The sequence below is a fragment of the Taeniopygia guttata genome, chromosome 3 (genome assembly GCF_048771995.1).
Source record: "Taeniopygia guttata chromosome 3, bTaeGut7.mat, whole genome shotgun sequence".
In the NCBI taxonomy this organism is placed as follows: Eukaryota; Metazoa; Chordata; class Aves; order Passeriformes; family Estrildidae; genus Taeniopygia; species Taeniopygia guttata.
Genome location: NC_133027.1, coordinates 87,131,331 through 87,159,161, shown reverse-complemented (window position 1 = coordinate 87,159,161; position 27,831 = coordinate 87,131,331). Strand labels below are relative to the sequence as shown.

The window sequence follows — 27,831 nt, the reverse complement described above, 5'->3', positions numbered from 1 at the left end:
GCAGGAGACTGAAGAAGAAAAGATGACATTTTGTTTTGTCTCAGTTCTTAACTTTGGAAAACACAGATCCAACCTTCCCCAGGCTTGTTCTCCCCTTCTCCCAGCAATGCACACACAGTCCTTCTCTAAATACTACTGACGTGATCAAACAAAGTGATTCTCAAGGAAAAACCTCTGATAAAGCCACTGCCCTACCTTTGGCCAGAATTTCTTGTCGGATTTTTTGCTTCTCCTCAGCAGCTTCCATGCCCTCCTTTGAGGCTCTGAATCTCCTGGACCGCTGTTGATTCATTTTGGCACGCGGGGCCTAAAAAAAGTACAGGAGATCTTGGGTCACCTTTTGCATCTAGACAATCTCTCCTGTCCTGAGAGCTGCTTTGGGTCACAAGCTATTACAAAGAGTTGACCTCTCATTAGACCTACTGATGGCCAGGTTGGATGGAGCAACCTGTGCTAGTGGAAGATGTCCCTGCCCATGCAATCTTTAAGGTCCCTTCCAGCACAAACCATTCCATGATTCTGTGCACTGAGGGGAAGATGAGGATTTTCCAGCTGGAAACCCAGTGTGTCAATACTCACCACTCCATCTATGGCCATGTAAAGGAGTCTCCTTGGTCTCACAATGTTGAAGATCCGGTCAATATACTCAAAAATCGCCACCATCATCTCATCTTCATTTTTGGGTGCTGGCCTAAAATGGAGCATTCAATTTAACACCTGAAATCCTATCAGTAAAGAGAGATATGTCACCTGAAAAGAGCCAAACAAAGAGCCTTACTTGTCCTCTGGGTGTGTGCAGGGGTGAATGATGCCGTTCATGTCCAGGTAGAGGTTGTCGAACTCCACCTCGTTGGGGTTGGGCTTGCTTGTGTCAATGGGGACCTTGACACCATTGCACTCTTTGGCCTGGGGATGCAGTGGGGACAAGGATTTCAGCTATTAATGCACAGACTCATGAAAGTCTGTTTTGGTTTTAATGGCAGCAGAAGAAAAAGAGAGCAATAAGTACCCACACTACCAGCAACTGCACTTTTCACTATTAAACTATTTCTACAGCTGTTTTTAACCAGAAAACATGATGATGGGTTATGGAAGAGTTGCTTTTTTCTCCTGACAAGAAGTTCCCTGTATCTGATTGTATTTCTTCATCCTAAACCACCTAGAATCACCTGTGCCTGGACTGCTCCAGCAGTGGATTTGTCAACGTCCTCAACAACCATGGTCACTTTTGTTTCCTCACCATAATTTCAGGTTTGTTTTGTTTGGACCCTTGTTGTCATTGGGCTTGTGGTTTGGTTTTGTGGTTAGTTTGGTCAAAAGGCAATTAGCAACACTGATTCTCCCTTCCACCAGCCAGAAGAGTAACACATGGATTGAACTTTAAACACATGGAAGAGACAGGACCTGAGGAAGGAAAAACCTGATGATTTTCAGAGTAATTCTGGCTGGAATGGGTTACAACACACCCAAAGGTGAAACAAAGTGTACCCTTGAGCAGCTGGGCATAAAGCAAAGTTTAAAAATGAATGGCATGTTCTGTGGTGCAAGCTACCGTCACAGGAGTTCCTGGGATGGGGGAAATCCAGGATTCTGCTGGGTCTCCCATCACATGAAGCTCAGCAGCTGCTGCTAAGCCAACACCACACTCTTCCCAAATTTCTATCTGCAGACTGCCTGCTCACTGAATGAGTTCCCCGCATCTCTGATGGAGATTCAGAAAGAAAAAAAACCCCAAAACTTACAGATTATGCTGTCAACTTTGGCAAATGCTCCTGCTTAAAGCAGCAGCAGGACTGGCTGACTTTTTATCCCCAAATTGAAGTCCTCTGAAGTCTTGATGCAGTATATACATTTGGCACAGCTATCCTGACAGATGCCACCCCCAAGCACCAATGTTTGCCTCCTTTACTGAGCTCTGCAGACACACACATGCACTCGAAAGAAGGTGGTGTTAGCAGAAACTAAGTGTCAGTGCAAACACTGTACCTTCCTCTGGGCTACCCCCTGGATTTTCCTTGATCCCCAGCCACCCTCTCTCCAGAGCTCAATGGGATTCAGAAGGAATCCCAGCTCTGTGAGGCAGAGAATGAGCCCCCCTTCACAAACCCACTGGGGTTCTCATGCAGCAGTCGTGTGGAAGGAAGGCTGAAGTATGTGGCAGCGATATCACTTGTGATATAACTAAACTGTTCACTTCTCATCTACAGCCTCTTTTGAAACCATTGAAAACAGATCTTCAAACATGATACTTCAGCTGCAGCTTTATTAATTCCTGTCCATTTGATTAAGAATATTCTCTCCTGGATTTTTTATTATCATCAAGATCTTCCTCTCATTCTTCCTGCTTAGCTTAAGAAGAAGATTATTTCTTTTTCTTAAATCTGATTAATCTAGCAAGGTAAGAGAACAAGGATCAACTTTTCAGTATTTCAGAGAGACAAGCTACAAGGAGATACAAAATTTCTGATTAGAGAGATTTACAGCAATCCTAAAACACACACGGAGCTGATTACATTGTGAGAGAAGCTTAAATTCATTGACAGTAAGACAAACTACAGCTTCTCCCTGCTGTCCTAGTCCACTCTCAGATTTATGACCAGATTTGAATATAAGAAAATGTTAATGAATATGATTTATCCATGTGCTTTCCTGGCTGTAATTGCATGTGCTCTTGAGTTGGAACAAGGCAACATGGATGAGGACAGCAAGAACTGCCACCTCACTTACGGCAAATCTAATTCAAGGAATTTGTTGTGTCTTTCCACTTATTTTAATAAATAACTTTGGATGGTACAAGCTCTGTTATTAAAGACTGAAAAAAAGAGACACACAATCAGTAAAACCAGGGCTATGCAAACCTTTGTTTTGCCTAAATGTGAGAGCAGCTTTGATTACACAGAGATTAATCTAACATTTACAAATGTGCTGAAAAAGGCAAATCTGCCCTTACAGACAACTGCCCCAAACTGTTACAGATATAATTGCTGTTTAAATTGTCACTGCTTTTCAATGACAGATCTTAAAGGGTTATCCAGGACAGCCCCAGAGCCTGAGGGTTCCCAGATCCTCGGGAGAGGTCACCTCAGGAGTTCGGTGCAGAAACCAGAAGAGCCAGTGCTGCTGGAGCTCAGCATTAAGGGAAACTGTTAAGCCCACAACCCCCCTTTTTTTCTATAAAAATTCCCAGACAGATTCTTAGATCTTAATTACCCCCCATTAAAAATTCACTTCTCGCAGCGACAGGCAAAATAAACTTCCTACCTTGCTGAGAGGGACTGAAATCACAGCTGTAATAAAACCACAACAGCAACTCACAATTTTAACCAAATCTGTGCTTCACTGCCTGAATCTGAAACACAAAAACACCCTGAAAAAGCACAGAGCTGAACATCCTGCTGCAGGCAGGGCACACATGCAGCCTCAACACGGAATTCCACCACTTTACCCTCTTCTCCCTGACCTCCTCCATCGTGCTCCCACTCTTTATCCCCTTCCAAGTATTTCCCCAAGGTGAGCACACCTTGGGAGAAGGAGCAGAGAGGCAGAAGTGCCAGCACATGCCCTGAACTTTCCAAACCAGCACACCGCAGCCAGTACCATCTAACAAGGCAGAACACAAATTCTTCGGAAAAGCCCATGGGAAAAGCAGTTTGGAAAGCAAGATCTCCAGAGTCTGCCTCCTCAGAAAGGCTTGAATTAGCCCTGAGGAGGAGAACTTGCCAGACTCAGGGCACAGTGTGGCAATTCACCACGGTGCGGCCACTCAAAGCCTGCCGCTGAAGGGAGACGACTCCCCCTCATCCTTCCTGTCCCCTCCCACTGTGACCCACAGGATGGTACAACACCCTCACAGTTGCAGGCATGTGCCTGAAGGAACCAATCCAAAAAACCACGGAAACAAACATCACTTCAGCTTCAATACTGCCTGGAAAGGCAACTGTGGTATCTTGTGTCAGAGCCTTCACTGAAACCTGCTGCTGCTGCCATGGAAAGCCATATTTTAGAGATGTCTTTGGAATAACCAGCTCCCTGTTCGGCCAGGAGATGTTTATCCTGAACTAGAAAATACCAACAACGAGACAAAATCCCCTGCGGCTGATCAAGGTTCGAGCACAAGCCCAGGCTTGGTGTAAGTCTTGGATGTAGCGCCAGAGGCAGCTGCACTCGTGTTTCCAGCAAGTCCCGGAGCTTGCTGCGGCTTCTAATTCCCCTCCAAAAAAGTTGTGGAAAAGCAAGGACTGTGAAAAACATTCAAGAAACAGCAAAGAACACTCCCACCGCTCCCTACTCAAATTTCACCAGTGCCTCAAATCCTACCTTTCCAGGTCGAAGTCGCATGAGGGCAGAGCCGAGGGCGTCGGGAAGGGCTGGAATTCCAGCGAAGCGGCCGGAGAAGGGGCAATCGGAAAGGAAGCTCGCTTCCCTGCTCCGGCGCCCATTCCCATTCCCTCCGCGTGCCCGTTTCTTCCAGGAGCGCTCACGCGCGCCAGCGGCACTCAGCGAGGCGCTGGGATAACTCCTCCCGCTTCCAGCGGGATTAAAAATCCGGAAAAAACTCCAAGACCCAAAAAACCCCCAAACTTCTCCCAATCCTAAACAACACCCGAAACAAACCCAAACATAGCCCCAATCCACCCACCCACCGACCTGCCTTGGAAAGGCCTCGGGGCAGCCCACGGGGGCAGCAGAGGGGACTCAGCACTGGGGGCTCAGCACCGGCGCGGCCGCCCCGACCGAGGCGCCCCGGGGCGGCCGCCAGCGGGCCCGTGCCATGCTGGGCGGCGGGCTCACCTTCTCCTCGACGCAGTTGACGATAATGGAGGGGTACTTGCGGCTGAGCCAGCGGAAGAAGGCCGGGACCCCCATGGCGGCAGCGGGACGGGCTGCGGCCAGCGGCACCCGCGGCACTTCCGGGTCGGGGGGCGGTGCGGGGCACGCCGGGCACGCCGGGAAGGGAGGGGCGGGGCGCGCGGTCACGTGGCGCCGCCATCGGGGGCGCGCGCGGGGAGCGCCGCAGTGGCGGCCGGGCGGGAGCCCGGAGCGTGAGGGGACAGCGCCCCCAAAACGGGTCTGCGCAGCTCCTGGCATACAACAGGGACGCTCAGAGGGAAAAAGCAAAACCACAGGGCACAAGAGTGATATCAGGAGGAAAAGCGAAACCTGAGGGAAGCCTGAGACAGCCCCACTACCGCCCTTACACTCAGCCAAGACAAGAAGTGCGACAACTTCTCTTCAAAAAAGGAGCAGTTTAACAGGAGAATCACCTTCCCTTAGCACCTTGTTAAAACATGGGCTGCTGCTGTGGGGTGCTTTAGGCTGCACGGCACTGTTGCCCAACAAGTCAATAATTAAGAGAGACATGGATGATTTATTTCAGTGCTGCGTGAGCTGCATGCTCAATATATTCCCTAAACGCAGCACAACCACTGTTACTTAGAAATTCAGACCTGGCAACTTCCCCAGCACAGCCCCTCTTTTAGGATTGATCAGTAATTTCCACATGAGTTATGTAACCCCAGCCAGCTCTTCCATGTGCTCAGGGGAAGGATCTGCACCTCTTCTTGGCCTGTAGGTGTGAGTTTCAGTGTTACAACAAACACGGTTCAGCTATAGGATACATGGAATTTGGGTGTTTTGCCAAGTTAGGAATGCATACATAGGCATCAACATCTAGATTTCCTACATCCTTAAAGCTTGGTGGTTCCAAGGTGTCCTTGAAGGGATGCACTAATAGGTCTCTGCATGAAAGTATACAAAAATATTACATTAAAGAACATCCCGACTTCAGACAATTTTGACTTATCCTGCGTTTGGCAACAACAGGAGCGATTCAGGGCATGGCTGCTCTGTGCCCTCTGAGGGGACATTTCCAGTGAGAAGTGCCTCTATGTGATTCCTGAGAGCAACATGAGGCAAAGAGTCCCCATGCCCTTGCTCTGCCCATGGCATAAGCAAATACTGTTAATTTGTGGCTGTTCGACAGCATCAAAATGGAATTAAACGGTTGGGAATTAAATGGGATTAAGATGAGCCAGGTTTTGCTCTGCCATGTCCCGTTGCCATACATCAGCTCCGTTAGCAGGGCAGCTGCAGGGCCGAGGATAGGGAACAGCAGCCTGGGAGTCATTAACAAAAATAACAAAGTCTCAGCAGTGCTTGCTGAGTCAACGCCGCCGATTTGGGGAACCGAGGAGAACCTTGGTACCTGGCTAATTCACTGTAGAATAAATTAACCCAATATTGTGTCTCTCATTATTCTTATCCTCATTTGCTGTTGTTAAGCCATTTTCTGTTGTCATTCCCCTCAATAAAATCTGTGACTTGAATAAATTTCCCCTGCAACTTTGTAGTCGCACCAACCATACCTGTGGTATCAGCTGAAGATTGTGCTTTATCTGTTCCTTACAAAATGTTCCCTGATTGAAGCTTCCTATTGTAGTGCTTCTCCTCCCGGAATTTTGTGGGGAGCACGGCAGCTTAGCATGAACATTTTGTTTGTATTGATGGGCAATCAGTTGTTTTTCTGATAATGATGAAGAAAACAGAAGGCTGGCAGATGCAAATGAAAGGCGATCATCTTATCTTATAATTGCTTGGGTAAACAAGTGCTGGAAAAATGAATACTGCAGCAGACAATTCCTTGAAAAGTTGGTCTGAGCGCCAGCAGCTGCACTGGGCGGTGAGCCTGGGTCTCACCTGCTAATTGCACATCCGTGAGCACAGCACAGAGCAGCGCACCCTGGGCAGGAGCAAGGAAAGCTTCCTACTCGAGCACTTTCCTCAGATGAGTGGCGTGCTGATGGGAATCTGTTTGGGGTGTATTGATTCAGTCCCTCTGTCTGTCAGCATCACCTGCAACCAGGGCCAGGCTGCCAGTGTGACAGCTGTGAAGGAGCACAGGGATGTTGACTGGAGGGATGTTTTGCATCTAATGAGTCTGTGCACAATAAGAGTATCATAAATAACCTCTGGAGGAACCTGGCTATTGCTCTGACACCAAGAGGCAGAGATTGCCTGCATGTGGCTCTACAGCCATCCATCACCTGTGATGGGCCACTGTCAGGGCTGAGCCGGACTCTGGCGGTGGAAAGCCCCACAGACTGGTGTCATGCAGCAGACAGAAAGTGGGCTGACATCAGCAGCCCAGAGTCACTCAGGAGGAGCTCAGAGCTGCAAAGACACTGCACTGCTGTGGCGATGTCCCTTGGCAGCGCAAGCCGCTGGATTTTTCCAGTGGGGCTGCTCCTCCTCTCGATGTTCCTCCCAGGCCTTGAGCAACATGCACACCCCACAGCACTAGCAGCAGGCAGCAGTCCCACAGGACACAGGGAGCTGGTGCGGTAAAAAGGACATTAAAGCCCTCAGTAAAGTCTGGCTTTAGTCACGGAATCACAAGGTTGAAAGGGACTTTCAAGATCATTGAGTCCAACCCATGCCCTGACACCTCAACCACAACACTGAGTGCCACATCTAGTCTTTTTTAAAACAGATCCACGGATCTGTGGATGAGATGTGATCTGTGCAGAGATGGTGACTCCACCATCTCTGCAGGCAGATGATTCCAGTACTTTATCACTCTTTCTGTAAAATACCTTTTCCTAATATCCAACCTGTATTTCCCTTGGTGCAGCTTAAGACTGTGTCCTCTCACTCTGTCAGTTGCAGCAGTCCTTCAGTCGAGCCCAGCAGTCTCCCAGGATGTCAGCCTTGGTCACAGACTCACCCAACTCCATCCTTGGTGTAGCAGATTTCCAGTTCCCTGAACATTCCAGGCTTCAACTTCACTGATGGCAGACTGAAACTCACAGCAGCCAGCTGTGCCAATAGCTCCTGCTCAGCTCCAAGCCTTCTGCAAGTCATTTTGTTCTGTTGAGCTTTCAGCCTACACATTCCTCTTATTACACTGAATGTTTGTCCCATTTCTAGCTGGGTTTTGAGGAATGGGGTGCAGAGATGGGTGCCTGTGTTGGGAGACGTGGGAGTGCAGCACAGCACACCTTAATTGGGGTGCTGCTTTCTGCTTTTGAACTTGTCATTTATGAACAGCTTTAACATGTCCCCTGGTTTCTCCATCCCAAAGAAAATCTCATGTTTAATGAATGTATTTTTTAGATAAAATGAAGCAGCAAATTAAAAATGCATGAAGCTCCTGGAGTCATCCAATTACTGTGATGTCCACACAGCAACACCAGCATGGATTTCACAAAGCAGGGAAAAGCAGGAAAGCGCTGGGGCTTGCCACATGTAAATGCTGCTCTGTTCCAAAATGTGCTGAATTACAAATGGACATTTTATGCATTTCTTCTTCTTGATCTGTTGCAGAAGAAGATAAAGATCAAACATACCAGCCCACCCCAGCAGTGCCTGTCTGCATACCCACAATGCTTGTCTGCTTCTTCCCAAACCCTGTCTAGCACTGGAGTCCCAATATTGGGATGCCACAAGCCTCAGGAGGGGACTATCATGGGGCAGGATTCCCGTCAGAGCAGAAAAACACTGCAGGTCAGAGAGAGCACACAGACAATATATAGGACCCATTATGTTTATTTGGTATTTAAATTTTCTTTGCCAATTAAGTAACAGGCAGTGCTGCAGCCTGTGGCACAGTCATTGTGTAAAAGAAAACACAGTTTGTTTCTTCCCAAAAGCCAGTGGGAGAATCTCAGTCATAGAAGTCATCAAAGTCGTCTGAATCTGTGCCGTGGGTCTGTGGGCGCAGAGCAGCCTCGATTTCGGAGCAGCTGTCGTCAGATTCGCCCCAGAATGCTGTGGGTGAGAAGACGGAAAGCAGAGGTGCAAAACCTTTTCTGTGGCCATGCCACTTGTCACAGCCATGAGCACAGGACGGGTCTCCTGAGGCTGACTGAGGGCTGGGAGTTGGGAGACTCAGCCCCAGGTGTGCATGTCTGGCACAGTGTCCGGCAGCAGAGCGGCTGCTGGACAGCGGCCTCATTCAGTGCTTCCACTCCATTGTGCCACAAGGTAGCTGGGCAGAACATTTCCACTCCAAGCAATTTACTTGACCAGATGCTGCCTGAATTGCAGCTTTGTCTATTCTCTTCCCCTTTGTCCCCACTACTTGACCCTGCGATTAAGTCACCAGAGGGCCATGACATCACAGGGTTGGCACAAAAATAGCAATGACATCACAAATGAAAAATCACCACTTGGAGATCAGAGCAGATCCATGCAGGTCTGATCTCAGTGGAGCACATGGCTTTTACCTTAGGCTCTGAGAATCAGCAAACTCTTTTACTGACGGCAGCAGAATCCCACGGCAATTCAGAGTGCCTGAGAGATTTCTGGAGTTGTGAATTCTTTTGACCCATGCATAGGACAGAGTGGGAAGTGTGGCACATGAATTCAGGGCCACAGTAGCTGACAGAGCCATGCTCTCTGTTCCTACCTAATCCAGAGGCTGCTGGCTGTCCAAAGGCAGCTGGAATGAGGCTCAGGGCTTGGCCAGGGACAGTGGGAGGAGGAGGGCTGTCACACTCACACACACACTGCAGGCTCATGTTTGAGACACTTTGGTACCTCTGACAGCACCAGCTGCATGAACACCTTATCTACAAATGCAGCATCTGCATCTTTCATCCTCCATCCCCAGCCCCCTGGGCCGCGGGGCTGTGCTCTGCTGGGAACATCAGAGCCAGCCCCGCGCTGGCTGCCATGCTGAATGGCTCCAAGACAGAAAAGGGGCCAGGCATACCAGAGCCTTTCAAGTGCCACCAAAGCAGCTGTCCTTGATGGCATCTGTACCTCAGTTCAATGCCACATCTCTAAAACTGGGCCATTCTGGACTGCCAGCACCCAGAGCAGGGCTCGAGGCGGAGGGATCCTGGCTGCCAGCACTGCCCTGCTGGCAGGAGGCTCTGTCAGAAGTGGCTGCAAGCCCTGGTGGGCTTTGCAGGGGGTAAAGGGGGAACTGGAATGTGTGGGCAGCAAAACCACACAGGGTCCAGACACCAATTCAGAATAAAAGCAGCCTGGCCACACACAAAACCTTCCAACTGCACCCACCCATGTCCCAGGTCACACGGAAGACCAAGGAACCCCCAAGTTTCTCCTTCTCTAGGTTCCCTCCACCTGCTGTTAACTGACATTTCATTAAACCCCACAAAGATCTCGACCAGTTCCACACCACCCCCCAACAAACATCTCCTCTCTGCCCTGGATTTGTCCTCCTCAGCTCCCTGCTGGCTCCCACAGGAGACAGGAAAATTCCATGCCTCCCCTCCTCTCTACCTTATATAGATCATAACATTCTGGGAGGGCTTCTATGGTATAAATTTAACTAGAAAGACACTCAATTTTCATTAGCTTAACATTTGTCTCTTACCTTTGGATTTTATGTGAGTTAATGTTTCCTTCCGCAATTCAGTCCTGTAAAATATTTCAATCAATCAGCAAAGTGTCTCCAATTAAAAAAACATAAGTGACTTCATAAAAAATACTGTGAAATGGTTTAAAAAAACAACCCAGTAACTTCTGTAACTGGGTTTTTGGTTTTTTTTTTTCCAAATAACTATTTAATCACAGACTTCTTCACCTAAAAGGTGGAGAAATCATGTGCAGGAGGGACACTGGTCCAGCTGTTCCCGGAGTCATTCCCTGGTAACAGCACTGATTTACAGCAGCACTGAGTTAAGGTACAGAGGAGCAGAGCTCTGCCGAGCTGCTGCTGCCTTTCAGAGCACGCAAAGTACAAAGTACAGAAAGACAAAATCCAAACAAAACCAAATTCCCCCCAGTGCTGCTCCCTGCACTTCCTGCCTGTGAGCTCTGGGTCCTGGCACTGTCCCCCAGCCCCATGGCAATGTGCAATCTCCTCTGCCTTTGATCTACCTTGATGTGTGTGCAGCCCAAGCCTGCTCTGCTAAATGGCTGCTCTTGTGTCTGGAGCATCACAGGCCCTTTTGAATCTCTCAAACAAGCTGGAATCATTTTGATCTTTTGTGTGCAGTGTGTGCATTGTGTTGGGGCTGGGGAATAATCGCACAGGGGCAAACATAGGGGAGAATTAACTCTTACAGCAGCAGTCTTGCAAGAAGCTCCAAAAATAAAGCTTCAGCTGATTTTAATAAAGAAGATCAAATAGGAGATATTTGGGACATCACTGGGCCCATCAATAAGTCAATGTCAAGGTGAAGTTTGAAGCTGTGGCCTCAGTCACAACAGGACTCTCTGAATTATCTGTGATTTGCTGTGTTTCATTTAAAAATATGGCAGGCAATATAGAAATGCTTAAAGTGGGAGCTGCAAATATTCCACTATTGTGGAGGCGTCTGTGAAGGAAACAAAAAAAAACAAAGATGATTCCTTGCTTGCATTAACCTCAGTATTTAGTCAGAATTTGGGATTGCAGCTACCAGTGGTGCAGCTACTCTTCCTTTTAATCCAGAGAAAGCTCCCACTGTTTAAATCTTATTCACTCTCCAAAGGCTCCTGCTCTGCAGACAGAAATTCCCAGAATATTAAACACAGCCCAGGTTCCACCAAGGCAGAAGCACCAGTATCAACTGACAGCTCTAGCAGAGTATTAAGAGTGATGTAACTCATAATGACCTTATTCAGTAAAAAACTTTAAACTGTTGGGCTTCAAATGTTTCTCCAACATTCCTTTAGTGCACTATCCCACTGGCTTTCCCTTTTATTCCAAACAAGACTCTGCACTGCCTTATACTCTCACTTCTCCTTCAAAGGCCTTCACTCAACAGGATAACCAGAAAGGATTTGAAACCTGAGCCTCTGGCCTGATCCTGCTGAACACCCTGAGCTCCTGCTCCCTTTGGCCAGATCTCCTGGTCCTCAGCACTTCCCAGGAGGTGCTCCACACATCCCAGGCTCAGTCCATGAAAATGTGCTCAAGAGGCTGCACTATTTTCCCCAGGGTATGGAGCAGGAAACCACTTGTTGGTGAGCTGTAGCTGGTGAGGCTCCTCCTGTAGATGCTGGCACAGGAACCATTTCAAGTAGCTGAGGAGAAGATCAGGGGGCAGCAGCCATCGCGTCCCCTTGGCCACATCCTAGCCTGCTGCTGGGAAGGGAGCATGGGGTTCCTGGGATTTTCTCAGTTCTGTCCCACTTCTCTCTGTGGTTCAACCCCACAACAAACACCAGTGGGTCAGTGCTTTTGGTCCAGTGCTGAGGATCACCAGGGAGGACTACCCACATCTCATGGGCTTGGTCTTCCAGATCCAGCTGAGGGATCCATGGAGAAAGGACCACCATGGCTGTATAAACATCTGGAGACCTTCCTACTGCCACCCCAGCTTCCCACAAAGAGAAGGAGAGCAGGGAGAGAGATGTTGGTGATCTACCGAACACCATCTGTTCCCTGGGGTTCATCTTCCTGGGGCTAACCCAGCAGGTCTTGTATGGGGTTCACTCCCCAAAGAGCCTGGAGCCAAAGCCAAGCACTGCTATCCCCAGAGAAGGGAGATGGGGACAGGGTGGCAGCAAAGGCTCGGCAGGAGAGCTGTCAGCACAAGGAAATGCTGGGCAGATACAGAAAATGGAGCAAGGACATCAGAAAGGCCGGAGGGGGAATGGCAGCTCCCCCAGCCCAAACCTGGGAAACGTTGCAGGGGATAAATTCTGGGGTGAGGTGTGTGAAGCTGGAGAGATGCAGCAGCACCTTTGCATTGTGCAGCGGCTGCGCTCGGCAGCCCCGGCCGTGGCAGCGCTCACCCAGCAGCCGCAGCACACAATGGGCACAGACCTCCGCCGAGACATTTTCAGGCTATAAATGGAGCCAGGCCGGTTCCAGCGCCTTCATTAATCCCCCGTCGTGACCCTCCAATATCCGTTTACACATTTGCTTCTTCCCTAAAATAATTCCAGACTGAACCCAGGCTCTGACAAAGAGAAAACCCAAACCAGTTTCACATCAAAGAGCCTTTTAATCTCTCCATTTCTCTGATGAAACAGGCTTTTTGTATTGAAGATGCTGCAACAGTAAGGAATGAAAAAGCTCCAAGAAAGTATTTCTTCCTCTATAATGAAAATTATTATTGACAGGATGATGCCTTGTGAAGGCTGACCTAGAACAGAGGCTAGATGGAGTTAAAAGAATAAAGTAGGTATTTATTAAAAGGCCTCAATGGATACACCTTGGGCAGTCCAAGAGCCCAGCCAGGGCTACACCCAAGATGAACCCAAAATGGTCACAAAAATGGACAACCAGTCACAAGGTCTCTCACTTTTATAAGTTCTGGTCCATTTGCATACTGGAGTTAATGGTCTAATTATAGCTTTAGGTTGTGAAGTCCTAGCCTTCTTGTTTTTCTCTCTTCATTCCGCTGTTGTTTATGCTCTTGGGCCTGAGATTTGTATTGTTCGTTCTTGGTCCCCAGCTAGAGAAGGAATTGTTTTGTCTGCCTCCTCTGTGAAGAGACCGTACTATCCCTTAATATGAAGCTCAGATCTACACACTAAAGCAGTAGGAAATCTGAAAAATAGTCTATAAATATTTAAATAAATTTTTAAAAACGAAATAAACTGATTTAAATAAATAAAATAAATAAATAAAAGCTAAAACCTGAGGCATCAAGGAAAATGCCAGGACAACAAGAGCCAAGGTAATCAAAGGGCTTGCTGGAAAACAGCAGAAAATGTTTTACTGTGGCCTGAAGGTCTACTTGCTAAAGTACCTGTTGAACTTCGACATTTTTGTGTCAAGCAAAAAAGATACCCAAAAAATTTGGGAAATCCTAAATGCCAATGGAGGAATTTTCCCACCCTGGAAAACCAAATACATATTCTGCACAGTGTGACATAGGCAGTATAAATTCAAGAGTCCATTCATCATGCCAGAGCTGGAGTAGTAACACTGAATTTCAGTAATTACACTGTGAGTAGGACGACCCTTATTTTAGGATACAAAGATTTCTGTCGAGCTGTGTCTAAGACTGGTCTCTGTTTGGATTCACCATGCTAGAGAAAAAAAAACCCCACTGACACAAAGATGCATCACAACGCTGAAAGGAAGCTGTGCAGGAGAGCAGGGGCAGTGCCAAAAATCCACTGTTTCCTCTGTGCTCAGCTGGCAGATGTTGGTGCCTCTCCCCACACAGCTGGCAGGGCAGTGCCATCCCAGCAGCACTGCTTCTGCAACAGCTGGGGGTGCAGGCACAGGAAACAAGGTTCACACAAACAGCTGGAACAGCAGAGAATCCTGCAGGAATTTTCAGTCATCTTCTTACAGAAGCCATTTGACAACTGGGAGTATGTTGAGGGGATAAAACCATTGGATCCTGCCTTGTTTCTGGGTGCACCTCCCAGGAATCCAGACTGACACGATGGCACTTCTCCTGGATTTCCAAGGGAAATGCATTTGTGCATGTCCTGAATGCTGCCAGCTCCAAAGCTCTGGGATGTCTTCTCAGAGCACAGCAGAGTTTTCGGTGTCAGGACTGGTTTGGGAAGGGGGAAGTGGGGGATGCGCAGAACCCGAGTGCCCCCCAATGGCCAAAGCCAACGGGCCCAGGAACGATTAATAGATGAATTAGGCTCTGCCAGCTTCTATTTGCATGTCACTACAGCTGTGTTGGGCAACAGGGCTGAAAATCAGCCTTCAGAGACCCCCTCCAGAGTCCTTCCAGCAGATTAATTAAAGTTTAAAAGACTTTATGCCATGTTGGTGTCCTGACAAATCCAAAGCGGGCTTTGGTTCTCAGCTGATAACACACCTTTAATCTCTAGACTATTTGGAAATGAGACAGCACAAACAAGTCAAAGAAAAATAAAATGCCTGCATCCAAAATGGGGAATTCCCAGAAAGCGAGTGACCTCCACTGGCTGCATCCATCGCTACAATCCCCCAGAATGCCACACACATAGCTGCCTACCCGCCTGCACTTGCCAGCATCCTCAGCCCTGACTTCTGATACCTTCTTCCCCCAGGACCATATCATTTAACAACCTCTCGCCTGCTGCAGCACCCAGAGGTGCATCACCATGTGTAGAAACATTCCCCCAGGAAAGTAAAGGAGCCAGAGAAAAGCGGTTTTCTTGCTGGAGGTAGAGCAGGCGGCACTTGTGGGAGAAGAGGAAGCTCTGGCATGCACTGCTGAACAAAAGGGAACAAGTGGTCTTTACTCGGAGAGCAGTTTCCTATTAAGACTCACTCCGTTGTACATTATGCCTTTCATCCCCACTCAACCACAAAATGATTTTGCTGTAGGAAATACAATGGCAGAAAAAGATTTACATTGAAAGAATCTTTAATAATAAACTGTTGCAGATCTGCCTACTTCCCCATGATTTATAATACAATAAACATCGGATTCTATTAAGTCTCATGCACTGAAGACATGCACTGAAAACCTGAGTATGAAAGCCCTCAATTCTTCCCTTCTCTAGGCTCATAATAGTGAAACGAGCATGGATAAATGTGCTAAGAGTATCTCTTTGCATCTTTTATAGCTTGTGTGTATCAATCTGTAAAGCTTATTAAGAAAGTCATTGCTATGCAAAACAGCACCCAATCTCTTTCTCTTGCTTTTCAACAGCACGCAGTGTTTAGCCAATAGGGCCAGGCCCCGGTCCCTCATTCCACATTCATAACATGCAACATTTGCACAATGTGTATCTCAAAGGCTGCTGAATAGAAAGCCTTAATACTCATGTAAACAACTGCAAACCAATTACTTAATGAATCAGGCCCACACATAATGAGGTGCCAGACAAAGAGCTATAAATGCATTTTTGTGCCCGAGCCTCTGCTTTAAAGTAAAATCCCTCAGCTGTAGTTTGGGCTTAACTGGCACATGATAATTATTGTCTGGGGGACATCAGAGGAGCCACGGTTTTTATTCTGGTCCGGCGGGGTCCGCACCGAGGTCACTCATCAGCTCAGTGACAAAACGCGGCAAAGGAGAATTTATAAAGTGCCACGGCTGAGCTCGCAGGGATGTTTATTCTCAAGTAGTGGGTTTGAGACCACTTGTGAAAGCAATAAAGCCCGAGGAGTGGCTGCCAGGAGCAGAACTGCAGTGCCGCAGAACTGCGGCACCGCACGGCACAGCCCGGCTGCAAACAGCTCTGCCTCTTCCTCCTCCCCGTGCCGCGCTCCGGGCAGCCGGCACCCAGGCTACTCCCAAACCCCACTGCAGCTTTGAGCCATTTACAGAAACTAACTCTCACACTGACTTACAGATTTACTACCATGGGTTTGTAAAGCAGCACCATCATGTATCCCTGCACAAAGTGTGCTGCTGCTGAGCACTGTGAGGCCTGGAATTTTAGACCAGAGGGAATTATTTGAAATCTCTTACAAATCAAAATTGGAGAAAAAGAAAAAAAGAAGGCAAAAAACATGTACAGCATCTAACTGAGGCAGAAGTGACTGCAGGCACGATTGGACGGCAGTGTAGCAGCAATGGGGTTTACTTTGCAGATTTTTTATTTTAAATAAAAAATAGTTAATTTTAAATTACTCATTTTACTCAACCGCAGTGACCCTGTAAGTAAGTTCTCAGGGCCCTATTCTGCTATTCCTGCTGTCCCAGGCTTCAGGGAAGGGCTAAAATATAACATCTGAAAAACTCATCTACAGGAACACCCTTGCATTTCATAGCACAAGGCAGGATAATCATTGGGTCATCATTCTCAAAGTTCCAGAAAATATCAAAAGAGAAAACAATTGAACCTAAGATGGTAAGAATTGATTCCACACAAAAGCAGCAATGCCAGTCATCAATGCTCAGTTACAGCTCGTATTTAATGTGTTTGAATTATAGAAATGCTGTGATTTTAACAGCAATTGCAGAATCAGAACTGACCTCACCTACAGCAGCCTAAAAATCTGTGGAGCAAGAGGATTAAAAGCAAGGACAAGCTCATATCCTGTGGTGTTCCAAACCTGTGGTTTTGATTACAGAAACAGCAACCTTAAGTCTGGTCCAAGTAAAAACATAAATCAGGGGTGCTTCAGCCCTTTACTGTTGGAGTTTCTCCCTCATGGAACCATTTCCAGCGTTGCAGCCTTACCTGGAGAAGGGAGGAGTGCTTCCATCCGACAAGGAGCAGCTTTCCAAATGTGTTCCCAAACTACCGCTTCCTTTGGGACTGTCGTGGCCATGATCCTCACCTGTGCAGGAAAAACAGGGACTATGAACTTCCCAAGTTCCCATTTACATTAAGAAGAAATAATCTTAAATGTAGATCATTTTGGAATGTTACAGTTCTGTCAATGCTATTGGATATCTCTGTGTTTTCAACCATTTTCTTGAATTAGACAAAAATAAATAAATCTTATAAAAATTAAACACATATCTTGAGATTTTTGTGACTTAAACAGCCTAACACCCAGCTATTTAAAAATCTGTTATCCCCACTTTCCTTTCTTCCCTTTTCCCCTGCTCTGTGGATCTCATTTCCATTCTGTAAAGATTGATTTAAAAAAAAAAAAAAGGAGGCAAGTGGATTCATTCACTGGAGTCAGACAATTGCTCATCTTTGTATTCGTTTCCAAAGCACACGATGCTCAAGCATAAATCCCACTTTAAAAGGCTGCTTTGCATACGTATATTTTATATATATGTTTTTATCTACAGCACTGAAACTATAACCAAGCCCTGCTGTCACCAATGTCCCTACCCAGGACAATTCAGTATTTCTTTCCACATTGGATTCTCCACTTCTTAACTGGCTGTGCACATTCCCAGTCCCTTCTGCACTTGGATTGCAGTGGTAAAAGTCCTGCTCATTCTCAGGCACTTCCAGCAAAGAGGTGCCAGAGCCTGCCCAGGAGGAAAGAGAAATCAAGAATGAGAGGGGAAAAAAGATAAAGAGTGTTTAAAAAAAAAAATTTATCCCCCCTTTCCCATGATGTATCCCAGCATATGGCATTGCCTCTCCCCCAAAACCAGCTCAAGCTGCTGCTCCTTCTGCTTAGAGATGGATGAAGAATTTTCACCCAGAATTCACAACTTTAGAAAGACTCAGAGGTCTTTTAGGAACTTAAGTGTCCAACATGAGCTGCTGGATGGCATCATCCAGACTGACCTAAGTGCAGTGTACAACCTGGCACTGGCCTTCCATCCCAAACGTATCAAATGATATCAAACAGAGCAAAACGTTGAGCCAGACTTATTAAATGCCTCCATTTGGTGCACTCCAAGCAGCACCTCAGAATCCTCAAAAGAGGACCTCACCAGGAAGGACATGTAGGTGTGGGAAAAGTGGTTGCATGATTGTTGGCTCATTAAAGGTGGCCTAAAAAGAAAGGCAAAATCCAGCTTGTGCTCCTTCATGTTCCCATATAATAGATAAAGAAGGGATGATTTTTTCTTTGTAACAGGACTTTTCCTCCTTATTCTTACAGGAAATTTTAGACCTGGAGAGCAGTTGGGGGTGACATTCCAGCTGTTGTAAAGCAGAGCCCAAGGAGTGGAGCCGTTATGCCATTTTTATTCAAATCCTCTACAGCCTTAACGCCTGCTCAAATCAAAGACAAGTGAAGGGAAGACAGAGAATCTTGTTTTGTTAAAGATTTAACAAACCTGCCCCTTCAATAAAATCAGCAATTTCCTACTCATAAATGAGACTCTTAAACAGTCATCCAGCAAAACCAGAAATAATGGGTTTTATCCTTCTTAATCTCACATTATTCACCTACCTCAGGAATAGTCTAAGAGCTGAACAATTTCTTTTGCGTCTTCCCCATAAAAAACAAAGCATCCGTGGAGGAGCTGAGAACGAGCCCTGCTCTCCCCCTGTATCCTCACATAACTTGGTACCACAGGAGACTACTGCTATCAGCCAGCTCCTCTCTGGGCCAGAGAGGAGCCTGTGGAGCAAGTACAATCCCTTTAACGCCCATTATTTACAGGTGGCCTCCCATGAGGGAGGGCATTAAAGAACCAACACAAATACTTCTGGAATATTTACAGATATTCAAGCAAATTAATGTTTTGGTTCTTTTTTTATGTATCAGAAGTAAAAGAAAAAATAACCAAAACTCCAGAAGTGTTCCCAAAGTGCTATCCTAAACACTGCTTGGAAGTGTGTCCACACAGCTCTCACAGTGAAGTCTATCAAACCCCAAAGCCCCAAAAGGCTTCTGGTGTTTCAAACCAACACTTAAAAAATGCAGCAAATACTGAAATTAAAAAAAAATTAAGCCAAATTTGTATCCCTTAAGCTCAGAAAAAGTCATACAGCAAAATAATTGTGTATGGATGGTCATCAAGTATCAGTTCATCTAAACCCATCAAAACAAGTTGTTTGAGCCCAAAAGCCAATATACAAGAGATGTGCCTTCTATTTTTGGCCCATAATAACTCCAGAGCCCCAGGGCCACAGCAAATGGTGATAATAAAAGGGAACGAGCAGCTGCCTGGCAGAGAGCAGGGGAGGGGAATAAGAAGCCCCCAGAAGATCACAGGCTGAAGATGAATCATGTCTGAAAGGAGCAGCTTGGCTTTCAAGTGGGGTGTGACAAGCCTCACCTTAGAGGCAGAGGGACACCATAGACAGCTCCCTCACAAGGGATGGGCTGGAACTGGTGTTACGGGGTTTGGCTGAGGAGCTTCTTGGCATTTTTACACACAGGAAGCATTAGCAGTCTGCTCCGTGAGAGAGCTAGAAGAGGTCAGGAAGCCTCAGTGATGGCACTGGCTGGAGGGAGCTACTGTTATCAGGCAGCTTTGGTACGGGAGGCAGAGAGGAGGCTCCTGGCTGGCACAGGCACAGCTCCTGCCTGGCAGGGATCTGCTCCACGCTTATTCTAATGATCCCCAGTCAATTACTTATGGAAAGAATCAAACCAGCACCCTCTAGAGTTGGCCATTTAATTCCTGGATCTCCACCACAGAGACTGACCCCTGTAACTCCAACAGTGGGCCCCGACAGGCCTGAGGAGAGGATATTCACACAGTGCAGTCATGGAACATGATTACAAGGAATTAAAGAGGCACCGTGCTCCCCACCTTTGTTTCTGCCAACGTGGGCTTTGTGATGTGACATTTAATCTGCACTCAGGGCGAGCAGCTCCCTCTGAAGTTGCCTGCGGCACGGAGCCGCCAGGGTGTGATTGTATAACCCAGTTGAATGCTGGGCCTGAGGTTAATATGCAGCCACCTCTTCCACCTGTAATGGGAATCTTTCCCACCAGACTTTCCTGCCTGCTCTCATCTTCACTCCAGCCTGTGACTTCTGGATATGAACACACCATAATGAAACCATTTCAAAGCGGCAGCCATCAGACCGGTTTGCTTGCTTTTAAGCCCCACTCCCTTTAATTTCCCACTTTTGTTATCTCTTTTTAATGATCTAAACTATACACTACTGCTCATAAAAGCAGTGCCCACTGGGAACTTGCTACCCTGCTTCTCTGTAGCTTCCTCACAGAAGGACAAACCAACCAAATGTCCTGAGGAATTGAAGACCCCATGGATTTGGGAAACAAGCAAACTGCAGCAATGCCTGGTGGCAGTGGTGTGTGCCAGACCCACTGCAGGAAATTAGATTAAATCAAAGTCTGGTCACCTCTGCACATAACAGTGGTGTGGATTTCGGAGCCTGGAGGAGGCTGTTTGCATTTGCTGTGCAAAGAGCACGGCAGCCTAATTGCCTGCTGCTGCCAGATCGAAGGGGTGCTCCAGGAGCAGAGTAAGCGAGCTGGAGCTTGCTTATTGCCATCACTGGAAGAATGTATTCCCTCCTTATGTGAAGGAACGAACTGGGCTCTCCCCGACACTGGCACATCCTGAGCTGGGAAATGGCCCCGCATGAGCCCTTTCATTTTGGCAATTCCGTCTTGTGGTCTGGCTTTGTCACAAGAGGCAGCAAATACATCCCCCAGTTCCTAAATGGGAGACGCTTTGTAAACATGAACACAGAACTCACTGATTCATTTTACAGGGGCCACAGGGTTTGGCCTTTCCTCTCCTGCAGAAAAACCCACCACCGCAGGCATCACTTAGTTTGGAAAGCCAGAATCACAAATGATACTGAGATATTGAGGAAAATCCCCCAAATCCATCACAAATGAACATTGGTCTACCAGTGGCTATGGCATGGGCCCCTGGGGATTTGGACAGAGCTCCCGTGTCCAAAGCAGGAACCTGGAGTGGCAGCCCAGAGCTGGAACACCCCTTACCTGGTTCTCGCCGTGCCAGTTCCCCCTGCTTTCCTTCCCCATCGTTGGTCGGGATCGATGGCAGGCCGAGAGAGGATTCATTACTCAGGACAGGTGGCTCATCCCCACACTCTCCCGGAAGGGCCTCTCTCAGCACCAGCGCAGTCTGAGCATTCAAAACAGAAACAGCCACAGCTCTATTATCCTCCCCCTTGAGTGTTTTCCAACCCGCATTCAGGCTAATCTACACTCCCAGGGTAATCTGCTTTCAGGGTGCTTCTGTTGGATGTTCCACCACCTGACATCTAGGGTGGTCCTCTGGGGCTGGTTTTGGGACAGAAATACAGACTTGAGTCTGTAAAATCTAGTCTATGTTCTGCCTGAACTCTCTCACTGTTTAGTAAATCAATTGATTAACAGCACAGTAAGGGGCTGAGGCACTCACAGCCTATGGAATACTGTTTCTATTGATTTATTTAAATAGTTGGCTATAAACTTTTGAATTAACTTAGAAAAACCATGAATGTGATATCATTTATAAAATGCTCTGTGTGTTCAGCACCAAATCTCACTCTGCTTTAAAAAAGTCAAAATACATAATTCATGATAAAAAGTCACAGAGAAAGATGAAGATAGAAGCCTTGTGATGGCTTGCACCAGAGCAAAGGGTGAGTTTGTGCCAATGCCTGACTGGCATGAAGGGTGGGAACCTTAAAAAGTCCCTTTTCCTGTGGGATGAAACACTGGACATATTTCCCTGAGAGCCCAGGGCTGGTTAACCACAGACTGCCCACCCTTGCCCTGACCACTACATCCCACCAGGGTGCAGAGTCTCCAGTGCCCCTGAATTACCCAAGGTGCCAGTGCCCACCTGGCGGTCCTGCCCCTCCTCTCCTGAAGCCAGCAGCTGCTCAAACGTCTCTGCCACCTGCTCCGGGAACCGAACTCTGTGCTGCTTCAGGGACAAGTCATGGTGGCTCAGGAGACTCTGCAGTGCGTCCGTGTCCCTGAGGAACAAACCTCAGTGAGACACCCCACCCACACGTGCTGGAAAAAGCCACAACCCATCTGGTCCTTAATTCCCACTTTCTCTTTTAAAAATGTCCAAAGTAGGAAATGTAGGAAGGCACTTGCAAGTTCTGCAAGATGGGCAGGGGTGACCATCATCATCATCATCATCATCATGTGGGCCCTGTCCTAAGGCTCAGGATCCAAAGACACAACCTTGGTCTCAGCATCATGCCTTGCTTACTCCCTGGGGCACAGCCTGGCACCCACTGCCCCAGGCTTGTCTTTTGCTCAGAAAGAATAAAAAAGGAAAAGGAAAAAAAGCAACTAAGGTGTCTTTTAATGTAGAAAATCTCAATCCTGCAATCCTTTTGTTTGCCAAAGCTGTTTTTTTCCTGCTGCTCCAGTGAAGTTTCAGAGGAGTGAATTCCAATTAACTCCAAGAGTGTTTGTCCCTAAGAAACCATTCAGGAGACACAAGGAGCTGTTGGTGCCCACAGGCATATCAGCCTCGCTAGAGAGGCAGGTACTGCAGAGACCCTTCTGCAGCGCTCACAAGTGCCCTGATCCTGCCAGCACTTGAGCACTGCGGAGCCTGCAACAGGGAGGGAGGTCTAGATAGAAGCTAAGCAAGACAGAATGAAAATTGTTTTCATTCCTGGGTTAAAGAGACCTGAAAAAAAAGTAATTGTCACTTGTCCTTGTGGCATATGCATGGGGAAAAAAAAAGCCCATTTTGAATAACTGCACTTTGTTGTTTTCAAAGGCCACGTGCATCTTCTGTCTCAAACAGAATAATTTCCTTCTTAGAATTACATTTGTTGTCCTTACTTTCAGATCCTGGGAATGGCTGGCTGAGAGGTGTTTGGAGTTCCTGCAGTTCCCTGCCTGCCAGAGTGGGAGACACTGTGGATCAAATGAGCTGAGGAACCCTGGGCCTGCTCCTGTGGAGCAGGGGCCACGACTGGGGAATGGGAGGGAAATAAATGAACTCCTGAATGCCCCCATTGCAAGTGCCACAAGGCTCCATGCTCCAACGGCTCCGTTTGCCAGTGCGGGCCTGGCTGCCTCGGTGCCAGAGGGACAGCACAGATCCAGGCAGAGACAAAGATGTTCCTCACCCCTGTGGGCTCTGTGTCCCCTGTACCTGGTGCGCTCCTCGTACCCTGCTCTGCTCACGGCCTCGCCAGGGTTCTCCGGTGGGAGGCTCCTGCTCTGCGCACACTGGGACACGGCCTGGAGCTGCTGGAGCACCGCGGCTTCCATCACCTCAAGGTCACCCTGAGGCAGCCCGCTGGCCTCAGCACAAGCACTGCAACACAAAGCAAGAGGGACAAGCCCTGTGAGCACAGCCCATCCCAGGAGACAGGACAGCCAGGGGACAGCCAGAGAGACAAATGAACATCCGTAGTGACACATGTGCGACTGGTCAGTAAGGTCACACTCAGCACTTGGAACAAACCAGGTGCAGCCTCCCAGGGAGACAGAAGCTGAGCACATCCCCTGAGTGGAGCCACCTCCAGTGGCAAGCTGGGGGGCAGGCTGTTTGGGGCTCCTCTTCCCTAATTCCCGAGGAATTCTCCAATAAACTGCCTACAAGAGTCTCAGTCTGTGGAGGCTGTGCATCACTGTCAATAGAGTTACCAACAATTCCTAGTTCTGCACTTAGGGGCCCAGAGGCTGAGGAAGGACGGCGAGGGCTCTCTGCCACTGCTTTTGGCGAGTTCTGGGAATTCCCTTTGCTCTCTTGCTCCATTTACTGTGTTTTCTGGCATGGGCCATTTGTCACCCAGGCTGCACTCAGTCACCTGGGCCGCTCCGCTGTCGCCGAGGGCTGGTCCTGGTACAGTGTCCGGTGCCGGGGACTCATCCCCTCCACCAGGTCCTCCTGGAGCTGCAGTGCGTGGCAGAGCCCGCCGGGCCTGCAGATGCACAGACAGCATGGGAGTGACCGACAGCATGTGACAGGGTTCCTCAGTGCATTCCCATCGCACCCCTTGGGAAATAAACAGCTTCGTTTGAGCTTTCCAAATGGCAAGAACCACGTTCCCCAGCTCTGAAGGAAGGGGGCGGGGTGGGGGGGGGAAGCACATGAGCAAACAAACCATCCAAAAATCAGTCCGGGCTGAGCCGCTGCATGGAAATTATCCCTGTGCCGAGCACTTTAATTCCTTCACCTCCACAAGTGAAACAAATCTGGTGACCACCAACAGGTATGGGGACAGGCCTGGAACCTCAGAGGGGTTTTGATGAAGCTGCACCTCTATAATGATGCAAATGAGGACTTAACCACTGAAACAATGCCGCGGGCTAATCCCGGGACAGAGGTGTAAATGGCTATTCAGGTCCCCGGCTGCCTCTTTGTGGGGCTCCCAGCCCAGGTCTCCCCAGCAATGAACACTGAAGCTGAGGCAAAAGAGAGTTTTCTTTCTTTTCTCCACATGCAGGAGCTGACATGTTTCCATAGTTAACCCTGGCTTACTCTGCCTCCCGGGAGAAGCCCTGTGCACAAAAACTTTCAGCATTTGCACACTCGTGCTGAGCTGTGCCCAAAGCTGTGTTTTCCCTCCAAGTGTTGGGCAACAGCGAACAATTAAGTGGGGGCTGCTGTGTCTTTAGTCGAGTTTACTAGACATTTAATAAGCAAAACAATGCCCGGGAGATCACATAGGCAGTTAAACAGTGCTCTCTCTTTTCCCCCAGCCTTACAAACCCTGTATTCCAGCGGCCGGCTCATTTCCCATTGTTTTCCTCCCGCTGGGTGGTCCTTCCAGGGTGCCACTCGAGAGGGATACAATAATAAAAAGGGAAGGGGAAGGAAGGGACACCAACATAAAGAAAAACAAAATGTATGACAATCTGCAGCAGGCTACGGATCAGAGGTCAGCAAACAAGAGGTCCTTCTCTTTTACAGGTTGCTTCCTGGAAACAGTCTGATTAAGCTGACAGCTTGAATTATGTGTTACATTTTGTAATGCACAATCCATCTGTGCTAAGTCCTCCTCAATGCAGCTGAAGCAGCACAGGCATTAGCTCTGCCTTTTTCCACTCCCTCAGCTTAGGCCTTAAAATAGCCATCATCTTTCTCCACATTAATTCGCAAAGATCCTCTCCCCCCACCTCCCGGGTTTAGAAAGGGCTAAAGAAAGGGCTGGATACTGCAGGGAATGGTAAGAGGACACAGAGCCTTTCCCCTTGGATCAGCAGCTCCACGGGAGGGGACACCAGGAGCCTTCATGAGCCCCTGTGGTGCCGGTGGGCTGCTGATAGGAAACCCATCCCAGGCTCTTTCTATGGGGCTGGGTGTGAGGAGGCAGGAGAGCAGCCTCTCATCTGTCGGAATACTGATGTTACTGCCCAACAATCACCAGTTCTGGTAACTGAGGCAGAAAAGCTGCAGCACCCTACTGTGACCTGCAACAAGATGAAAACCTTCTGCTCAATCACCTTTCCCAACAACATCTCCCTTCCCTGACTGCAAACACTTCACTGCAGGGGAAAAAACCCAAAACTCCTTAAGAAACAGAGGCTGGCATCTCTGTAGTAAGGCAGGAGAGGCATTTGCTCCAAAGATAAAAACTTGTGGCTTCCTGGCACACAATAAGGACTGGTTTTGCCTCTGGAGTCAGCCATGGTCTCTGCTCCTTTCAACATCATCCCTTGTACTCATTTCAGGTAATTCACCAGACACGTATTAACAATGCTTCCTTCTGATGCCACAGTGACACTGCTGCAGTGAGAGAGTCCAGATATTTCAACTTAAGGCAACAAATACACAGAATTTGGTGAATTTTAGCACATTTTTTCAGCCAGCACAGGAATTTTGCAAGAGAAAACCACAGGGACTGGAAGGACACACATGTTGTAAATCTGTGGTGTGACAGAGCAGAGGAAGCTGCATTCCCATACTTTGTGTAACATGTACAAATTGAAATTCACATACTAATCACTTGCAAGCTTTTCCACAAGATTTTTGGCCAATTAATTTTGCAAGGCTCAAGTGTGCACGCTGCATTCCAGGTGCCTTGGAAAGCCCACCTGGCTGTGAGCACAAGGGAACAGCTGGTCCTCCACTCCTGCTGGTGGATCTGCCTTTTCATTTTCAGGTAAAGCAAATTAAAACCTGTATCTTTTCTGCAGCACCAGGAAGCAGTGGTGATCCCACTTCCATGGCCTTTGAGAAGCAGAGGCATTCAGCTTGGCACAACGGGAGGAGAGCTCTGTGCCGCAGTTCCAGCCATGCACCGGGGACAACGCAGGCGCTCAAACCTCGTGTATAACTTCCCTGGGCCTCGAGAGCTGCTCTGCGTCTCATCAGGCACTGCACAGCAAGGCCTCGCTGGGGAGGGAACACAAGGTTAAACTGCTGGCGCTCCAGTCTGCTGGCTCTGACTCCTCTCACAGAGACAGGCACTCGGTGCTCTTGCCTGATTAACAGGTGGGATACAAAGGGAGGACTGGGGGAAAAGCTTTTTACATGTAAATCAGATGATGTTTCCATAGTGAGCAATAGCCCAATGCAAATAGGAAAGGATAAAGTTATGGAAGTTTCTGCCCACGGCCGCCAGTTTCTGCTCAGGTGTCAACACCCAAACCAGCACTGACATCAGCACCGCCACAACATGCCCAGGAACAGACATTAACAGATTTAAACACTGCAAACAACCAAGATGGGAAAACCAACCAACCGGCAGAAGATAACTCCTTCTATAGGAGCACTTGCTCTCCAGGGGTAAAAGCGCTGTTTCCTTTGCACAATGTCCCACTACAGACCTGCCAGCCCTCCCCAGTGACCTGAGCCAGCCCTCCTGGGTGACCTGGGCCAGCTCCGGGGACCATCTCCCCATGGGCACTGCCCCACTGGGACAGGGACTTCCCTGTCTCATGAGAGCATTGTGGGGCCGAAAACCCTGCACAGATGGCTGCAGACTGATGCTCTTGTGCTGCATTTGTTGGCCACAAAATCCTGCAGCAGAGGACAGGCTCTGTGTCTGCAGTGCACCGTCCTCATCCTCTCTTACTCTATTTGCAAACAAAATGTTCAAACAGGTCAACCAGTGGAAGTTTTACCAAGTAGAGTGACTGGAATAAGATTTCTGTATATTTAAATAATATAATCTGCATTTCAGTAACTAATCCTTCACTTGCCAGTGAGGTGACAGAAGCCCCTGAATGCCCAGCACAGGTACAATGTACTAAAGGACAGGGGAGAATTTGGTGTGAGCTTCACTGCCCTGACCAGGCTAGCTGATCCAGGAAACAGGGAGATGGTACCTGTGTGGTGCTGAGCTGTCCAAGGGCTCCTCCTGGGCCGCAGGAGGGTTCGGTGGGGGCAGCAGGGAGCACTCTGGAGCCTGGGCATCCCTGCCCTGCTCCTGCTGCAAGCTGGGAACGTTTGGCCTCACCTCCTCCTCAGCACTGGCAGGGACTGGGAGCTTGGCTCTGCTCTGCTCCCTGTGAGTCCACCAGCTGCTCAGGCTAGGCTTTGCCTCTGTAATAACAATAAAAAATAATAAATAAAATATATAAAAACTGTAATTATTCTTCTCAAAACATTAGCAGGACCATGGAGTAGCTCACAGTGCAGGGACTGAAACCAAGTTTATCCACATTGTTCACCGCGTATGAGAGAGCATCCATCTATCCATCCATCCGCTCCTCTTGTCTGTGGGCTTTCCTACCCTCAGCCCCTGTCCTTCCACACTCCTCTCACAAGGGGGAGTCCAGAGAGGCTA

General features: G+C 48.1%; 2 protein-coding genes across 2 annotated transcripts in view; both read right to left on the bottom strand.

Moving 5' to 3' along the window:
• Positions 1-4,936, bottom strand: part of XRN2 (5'-3' exoribonuclease 2) — a 32,774-nt gene extending 27,838 nt beyond the window's left edge. Inside the window, exons 1-4 of the mRNA XM_030268650.4 lie at positions 4,792-4,936; positions 779-906; positions 580-691; positions 196-307 (exon numbers count right to left, since the gene is read on the bottom strand). Of these exons, the coding sequence (XP_030124510.1) occupies positions 196-307; positions 580-691; positions 779-906; positions 4,792-4,866 (427 nt within the window). The 5' untranslated portion in view covers positions 4,867-4,936. The remainder of the gene's footprint in view (positions 1-195; positions 308-579; positions 692-778; positions 907-4,791) is intronic.
• A 3,590-nt stretch (positions 4,937-8,526) lies between these two features.
• Positions 8,527-27,831, bottom strand: part of KIZ (kizuna centrosomal protein) — a 28,941-nt gene continuing 9,636 nt past the window's right edge. The window contains exons 6-13 of the mRNA XM_030268647.4: positions 27,371-27,587; positions 23,905-24,018; positions 23,244-23,408; positions 21,960-22,095; positions 21,110-21,254; positions 16,996-17,095; positions 10,343-10,386; positions 8,527-8,766 (exon numbers count right to left, since the gene is read on the bottom strand). Coding sequence (XP_030124507.4) covers positions 8,663-8,766; positions 10,343-10,386; positions 16,996-17,095; positions 21,110-21,254; positions 21,960-22,095; positions 23,244-23,408; positions 23,905-24,018; positions 27,371-27,587 — 1,025 coding nt within the window. The 3' untranslated portion in view covers positions 8,527-8,662. The remainder of the gene's footprint in view (positions 8,767-10,342; positions 10,387-16,995; positions 17,096-21,109; positions 21,255-21,959; positions 22,096-23,243; positions 23,409-23,904; positions 24,019-27,370; positions 27,588-27,831) is intronic.